Below are 7,269 nucleotides of genomic sequence, written 5' to 3'. Positions count from 1 at the left end.
GCGCCGCCGCTCCCCTGCAGGGGGCCTGAGACCCCCCCTCCGCCGGCGGACCAACGGACCCCCGCCCGCGACCCGGGCAGTGGGCGCTGCCCGTCCTTTGTGTCCGTGGACTTGTGAAGCCCCGTCCCGTGGAGGGGGACCGTGCTCGTCCTCGGGCACAGAGGCTCCGTCCCCACCCCCTCCGGCCTGACCCTCACCGCGCCCCCCGCGGCCGAGTGGCCCCCCGCACTCAGGTCTGCACCTCTGGCCCGGGGGACCCTCCCGACCCAGGGTCTGCGGCCCCGCAGAGGTCCCTAGAAGCCAAGCCTTTCCTGGGAGGAGACGGGGATTTCTTCAAAACGCCATTGAGCCGCAGTTGTCATTAGTTTGGCAAATTAGTCTTGGCACTAGTGAAAAACCGAAATATATGTCTTTCAAAGTGCCCGGGAATGTGTCTTTTGTTCTCCAGGCTCTCAGCTGCCTCTCGGAGGGAGGAGGGGGTTACCAGAACCAGGGGGGCTCAGCCGGCCTGGGCCTGCCCCTCCTCGGGGCGAAGTGAGGGGCTGCGGCCTGATGGCCCCTACGGGGTCACTCGTGCGGGGAGAGGCCAGGGAGCAAGGACCCGGCCCTTTGGCCTGTGCAGGTGGCAACGGGGCTGCGTCACCCCTGCTTTGGAGCTCCCAACTCTGCCTGAATGGAGGAGGGCCTCTTCCCTCCGGTGTGGAGTAGAAAGCCTGAGGCAGTAGCCCCCGGCCCCGCGTGCGGGAGCTGCTCACTGCTCTGCGTGGTGAGGGCTGGAGCATCACTCGGGACGCACCTGCAGCTCTTGGCGGGAGGGGTGTAAGGGGGAGAGTGGTCCAGGCTTCTCATCACCTGAAGGGGCCGCTGCGCCAGCCTGTGGCTGGTGCCTGCTCTCCGTGTCCACAGTGCTCGCTGTTCCGGGCCCTGGCGGGTCCCTGGTGCAGCAGATGCTGCCTGGCGGTGTCTGTGGTTGAGAGCTCAACCTCTCGCCGGGGGACAGAAGCCGCCTTCGTGCAGCGGCATCCCTCCACGCAGAGGTGCGGGCACTCCGTCGTGTTAATGCAAGAGGTGTATTATCAGCAAGATGTGCTGCAGGACACAGGATGCATGCTCCCCGGGGCGTACAGGTCCGGGTCCCATGCGTGGGTGTGCAGGAGGAAGGGCCCCTACCTTTATGATTATGCTCTAGGCCACACCCCCAAGCCCTGGGAGCCCAGGAGGCTCCGCAGGAAAACAGCCTTGCCCTTGAGAACATGCAGCAGCGTTGGGTGTTCTGTGGGTGGGACTCAGAGCCCACAGTAGGAGCGTGGGCTCCGCGCCTGCCGCCCGCTGAGTCTGGCCCTCACTCCGTAGCAGTCCTCTGGTGCCCACAGCTGTGGCTGCGGGGCATGCCCGCCACGGGAGCCTCCCAGGGAGCTGAGGTGCATTTCAGGGAGGGCAGGGGAACCACCTCCGGCGCCTGTGCCAGTGTCCCTACGCTGCTGACGGAGAGGCGGCTCGAGTCACCCGCGATGCACACAGCCGGTGCCGTGTTCCCGTGTCTACAGCTTTCGCTCCTGCGTCGTCTCGGGTCCCATCCCACGCTCCCCCGTCCTGTCCATCTGTAGCAGAGACTGAAGCACACAAGCTGTGATATCCGCAGAGAAACCGCCCCTGGGTGCAGACTGGAAAACAGGAGCGGCTGCGGTTTTGTTCTCCCGCCCGCCTCTCCGGGAGAGAGCAGGGAGTGGAACGCGGCCGGCTTGGATTTACGTCGCGGAATATACTTGAGGAATTTGTGTTTCTCCATCACAGTTTGGCTAGATGTTGAGGATGTAAAGACCAGATAACCAGGTATTCTCTGCCTTTGATAAATAATGTTGGATAGGGGAGGAAGGACGGAAGTACTCAGGGACACAGGGGCGGGACACAGGGACAGGCCACGGAGGGATCACCAAAGCCAAGGGCAGGTGGAATTTCACAGAAGGATGAGCGGGATGTGGTGAGCGCAGCGCGTTTACCTTACGTGCGCCTGCAACCTGCTCCTGCCCGGAGTCCTCGAACCTCTAATGGCCTGGGTATCCGACCCCTCAAATCTCGGCCCCCTGCCTGCCGTTCAGGGCGCTTCCAACCTCGTTCTCTGCTACCAGTCCACCCTCTGGTGGGTCTAGAACGGCTGTGACCTCATGAATATGGCACACTTGGCCTGTGCTACCTCCTCACTCATCCCAGGTCTGGAATGTTCTCCCTTCTCTGACTCTCCCAGGAGAGCCCCTCCAAAGCCCACCTCTTCTGTGACTCTGCCAGCCTCACCACACTCCTGGTGACTTGGGGACAAATTTTTATCACAGATGCCCTTGGCTGCTTTGCTTGCGCTCCAGAGCAGGGAGTGGCACTCAGGCACTGTCGGTCTAGTTTCACATACCATCTGGAGGCAGAGCCAGGACCAGACCCTGCCCCCCGGTTCCAGATGGGCCACCCTCCTTACGTGGGGTGTACCCAGGACGGTCCCTCACTCGAGAACTGGCTTTTCTGCATCTCTTCGTGAGAAAGTGAAGCCAGGTCCCAGCCCTGCCAGCGTGGCTCTGCTTCCCTAGCCTGTTTCTGACCATTGAAAGAGCATCTGGGAAGCTAGAAGCCATGTGTGGCCAAGGCCAGGACGGTAACCAGTTGGCCAAAAGCCACAATTCAGACCCAAAATCCGGGTAAGACATGGTCACAATCGAGGGCGAGAGACCCCCTCAGCTTGGTTGTCGGCCACTTGACGCAGACAGCACAAGCTCCCCTCCCTCCTGCTTTGTCTTCCCCACCGTCAGCCCCAGCCCTGCTCTGGGCGCTCTTCCCCACCGTCAGCCCCAGCCCTGCTCTGGACAGGTCCATCTTTTAGAAGACATCGATGTTGCTTTTGACNCTTTTCTGCATCTCTTCGTGAGAAAGTGAAGCCAGGTCCCAGCCCTGCCAGCGTGGCTCTGCTTCCCTAGCCTGTTTCTGACCATTGAAAGAGCATCTGGGAAGCTAGAAGCCATGTGTGGCCAAGGCCAGGACGGTAACCAGTTGGCCAAAAGCCACAATTCAGACCCAAAATCCGGGTAAGACATGGTCACAATCGAGGGCGAGAGACCCCCTCATCTTGGTTGTCGGCCACTCGACGCAGACAGCACAAGCTCCCCTCCCTCCTGCTTCGTCTTCCCCACCACCAGCCCCAGCCCTGCTCTGGGCAGGTCCATCTTTTAGAAGACATCGATGTTGCTTTTGATTTCTTCAGACCTAAGTGGCGGCAAACACCTCGAATCTCAGGGAAGCTCCAGCCGCCCAGACGTCTGCAGCACGTAGGGCAGTTTAGGGGGGAGTTTGAGCAACTTATTGCAAAGTTAGGCCGACAAGTTTCGAATACGTTTTCACCTTTTATTTCCATGTGTACCATCTGTTTGAAAAGAATGACACAAAAGATTCCCACCCACCCAACCTGGACGGCTGTCCGAGCTTTGCGAACGTGATTGGTGAAGAAGCAGCAGTTCCACCAGCCCGTCGATGGCGGTGAGGTGACCCGTCTGTCCTCGGTCACAGGCGTTTCCAGAGACTTCCGGAGGGGCAGGAGAGGGGCAGGAACACACGTGGCATGTGAGTCGCCGCATGGCTGCTGCCGGCTGCATCCTGGTGCTGGACCAGCTTTTCCTCTCCTCCACGACTACCGGCGAATGCGCGGCGCAGTGAGACGCCAACTACGCATCTTCAGAAACAGTCCTGTGTCGCAGATCTACCAACGAAACCCACCACCCTGGAGAAAAGAGACCCTAACAGTCTCTGACAGGCATCTCAGCCAGCAGCGAGGTTAACGTGACACACAGCATCTGAAAATGCTAATTACAAACAAGTTGCTTTGGTCAGCATTTAAAGACTTTTCCGTTTAATAAAAGATTTTATTTTTATAAAGAAGAATTGTGTCCATCTATAAATTCTCAACTTCAACCTTGAACTGCAAGTGCGCATTTTACTAAACTAAGAGCAGAGTGCGGATTTCCATCTGCCACAATCCGGTGTGGCTGCTACTGTGTTGCGGCCTCCTCTCTAGGCCCCCAGGGCGCTGGGAATGAAGATTTGAAGGACGTTTTGGGGAAGGGGCGCTGAGGCTGAAGCTGGAAAGCAGAGCCGCCCGATGGGGAGAAGGATCAGCGGGGAGCTGAGGAGGGCAGGAGGGCCGGGCAAAATGGAGATGGCTCTGGACGCTTTCCCTCCCGTTAGCTCTTCCTGGAGACCTTCCCAGGGGCCACCCTGTTCTCCGGAACTAAGTGCCCTTCCCACCTCCGGGTAAAAAGAAACCGAGTAGGCAAGACAGTGTCAGGGCTGCAGAATGTGAGGGCAGCGGGAAGCACAAGCTTGGGCCAGAGGCGGCTCCTTCCCCGAGATCAGCCCTGGGGACCAGCACCCCGCCCCCTCCCTACCCCCCAGTCTCCTCTCACCTTCCAGGCTGGCCCTTCCCGGCCCCCGCCCCTCCTCTGCCCAAGTAGGAAGCACTCTTGGAGCAAAATCAGATGAAAATAAGGAAAAAAAAGAAGGCCTGCATTCGACTTTTCATAATGATAGAATTTATAAGCAGAAACTCAGTGCTTGTTTCTGCCCATTATTCCGCTTTTGTTGCCGACTTTATATTTTCTACATAGGATAAGTACTCTGCAATAATAATTTCTTCATCTTCCAGAGTTGAGTCAAGATAATCTTCTTCGTGTTCTGGAATATCTTCCAGTATCTCATTGACAGCCTCTGTCTCCATATCTTCATCTGTTGAGGCACTAGAGGCACCAGCAGTGGAGGGAGTGGGGATGGGCGGGGTGAGGGGCGGTGGAGGGAGAGGGGATGGGCAAGGAGAGGGGTGCAGGGATGGGCGGGGTGAGGGGTGGTGGAGGGGTGCAGGAATGGGCGAGGTGAGGGGCAGCGGAGGGGTGCAGGGATGGGTGAGGTGAAGCGAGGTGAGGGAGAGAACAGAAAGAGAAGAAAATGCCACAGAAGGCTGGATGGGACCCACGGCAACCTCCACCAAGCCTGGCCGTGCCCTCCAGGCAGCCCACAGAGGGACCAGGGCCTGTGCCCTGGGAGGGGGGCTGTGGGGGTCACATCAGCCCCCGCACACCCCTCCCCCATCAGGTTCCGGTTAGCAGGCCGCACCCAAGTGGTCATGGGAGACCTCAGACCTACCTGCGGAATCCGAAGGGGACGTGGACGGGGTCGGCGAGGAGTCTTCGGCCGCGAGCTGCAGGTCGGGAGGGAGGCTTCCTCCGTTGTGGGCAAGGGTCTGAGCCGCCAGCTGGACGTTCCCCCTGAACACCCTCAGCGCTGTGTCGGCTGCCACCGCATCAAAGCCCATGTAGACAAGCTAAGGGAGAGCGCGGGGGAGGTGGTGGCCGCCGGTCTGGGCCTCACGGAGCCGACACCCGCCCGATGCTCCTGACTGGCCCCCCGCCCAGCTGGGACAGCCTGAGAGGGAACACCGGTCTAAACCCACAGCGCGCACGGCACTGGCCCTACTGTGCGCGCCCCTCCTCAGCACCAGTGTGCACACGAGGCCGGCTGGAAGGGACCGAGGAAGACCTGGGGCAAACGCACCAGTGCGCAGGCGCCTCAGAAAGGCGGCGAGCTTGTGGGCCACCTGGCAGGCAGTGCCAAACACTGGGCGTACTAGCAGGGCAGGGGCAGCGTGGCCAGAGTCGCCACGGGGACATCTGTTCAGGTCACAGGCAGAGAAACGGGCTGCAGGCGGCGTAGTCGGTGTGTGAAGTACCATACGCGCGGGAGAAAAGCCTACCCTCGGAGGAAATGCCCTCCGCTCCCAACTCCACCCACTGCAACTGCCGCCGCCTGGCCAGCCTCCCTGGGTGGGCCTGCGTCCCGCCTCGAGCCCCGTCCCCCCAAGGAGCCCCCTGCAGGGCTGTGCAGCCGGAGGGGCGCAGCTACGTTCTCACTCACTTGGTCGATGTGTTCCTGGGAAGGACTTTCCCGATGGTTGTTGGTTTCAGGATCTAAATCGTTCAACCACCACATGTGAGGATTGCTGAGAAGAATCTGAAAGCACAGGGACACCCCGTATTCATCACGGACGCCTGCTCGCGTAGGCAGACTAAGCCCCTGTTGTGCACCGGGCAGACACGGCCAGAGGACACACCAGCACACGAGGCCGGGGAGCTGCCGTGGGACCAGCAGTGGGACCCCGCCAAGCTGCCGAGGAAGCAGGGAAAGGGGGCCCGGACGCGGGGCGGGGCTGCTGGGGATCAAAGGCTTCCTGCTGAAGGAACATCGGGAAAGATGAGCAGGACTAGCCGGGCAGGAGGTCCCTGATGAGGAGGCGGGAAGGGACGGGAGAGCGGGTGGGAAGACACAGCCGCTGTGCTGGGCTCCGCACACCAGCGCTCCTCAGGCAGTTCGCGGCTGACCGGCGTCATTTCTCTTTGGAAACTGTCATGAGCTAGATTTCCAACGTCAAGGAGAAGAGCACAGTTTTGACCCCTGGTTTTCGTGTCAGTGCTCACTCTTAACCTTAAACCCCCCTGGGAATGTTCCGGGCTGGCGGCACATGCCCGTGCAGGGTGGGGCATTCGCCGTACTGTGGCCCATCAGTCCTGCGCACCTCGGGAAGGTCCCCTCTTCTCTCTCTCCGACACAGGAAGCCAAACTGGATGCTCACATTCATTTATAGATTTCTACATGTAAACATCTACTCGTGCAGCCTGCTGCGGGACGGACAGGTCTTGAGAGCGGAAGGCAAGGGCAGGCGGCCACCCCCCGCCCGCCCCGCCCAGCACGAACTCCTCCGCAGGGCCAACAAGGTGACGCCTGGCCCCACCGCCCCCGCCTCCAGCGAGCGCAACCCCGGCAGCTCCCCGGGGCTCCTGCTCCCCTCAAGGCGCCCCTCATCTGCCGGAGAGGTGCCCCCATGGGCGTGATCCCCCACGGGGCGGCTGCAGCCCTGCCCCCCATGGCTGTGCTGGCACCCGGGGCCCGGACTCTACTGTGTTCCGTCTCCCCAGTACGCTGTGACTCCCGGAGGTCAGTGTGCACTGACTAAACCAAGAAATAAGACGATATTCAGATAAAAGGTTTTAATGAAAACAAAACCACACTGAGGCTTTCATCACAGGCCCCTTCCTGCACGTCAGTGCCAACTCACGGTGCCGCAAACAGAAACCTTATGCGGAGTCCCGCCCGGGGGCTCTGCCGAACAGTGACAGACACTGTGGTGGGGTCTGTCATTCTGGCCCGGTGGGAATGAGAACGGACCCTGAGCACCACACCTGGCAG

The 7,269-nt window shown here is 60.5% G+C and overlaps 2 protein-coding genes across 2 annotated transcripts in view; one reads left to right on the top strand and one right to left on the bottom strand.

Annotated features, from left to right (window-relative positions):
- WDR86 (WD repeat domain 86) overlaps positions 1 to 1,500 on the top strand; it is a gene marked incomplete at its 5' end in the record, with an annotated part of 18,424 nt that extends 16,924 nt beyond the window's left edge. The window contains one exon of the mRNA XM_077761577.1: positions 1,354 to 1,500. Within this exon, the coding sequence (XP_077617703.1) occupies positions 1,354 to 1,485 (132 nt within the window). The remainder of the gene's footprint in view (positions 1 to 1,353) is intronic.
- Positions 1,501 to 3,370: 1,870 nt separating this feature from the next.
- NUB1 (negative regulator of ubiquitin like proteins 1) overlaps positions 3,371 to 7,269 on the bottom strand; it is a 26,187-nt gene continuing 22,288 nt past the window's right edge. The window contains exons 13-15 of the mRNA XM_077761163.1: positions 5,941 to 6,036; positions 5,174 to 5,350; positions 3,371 to 4,780 (exon numbers count right to left, since the gene is read on the bottom strand). Coding sequence (XP_077617289.1) covers positions 4,601 to 4,780; positions 5,174 to 5,350; positions 5,941 to 6,036 — 453 coding nt within the window. The 3' untranslated portion in view covers positions 3,371 to 4,600. The remainder of the gene's footprint in view (positions 4,781 to 5,173; positions 5,351 to 5,940; positions 6,037 to 7,269) is intronic.

Source organism: Crocuta crocuta, unplaced genomic scaffold (assembly GCF_008692635.1).
Source record: "Crocuta crocuta isolate KB4526 unplaced genomic scaffold, BGI_CrCroc_1.0 scaffold408, whole genome shotgun sequence".
In the NCBI taxonomy this organism is placed as follows: domain Eukaryota; kingdom Metazoa; phylum Chordata; class Mammalia; order Carnivora; family Hyaenidae; genus Crocuta; species Crocuta crocuta.
This window is presented reverse-complemented; position numbering and strand designations above follow the sequence as displayed.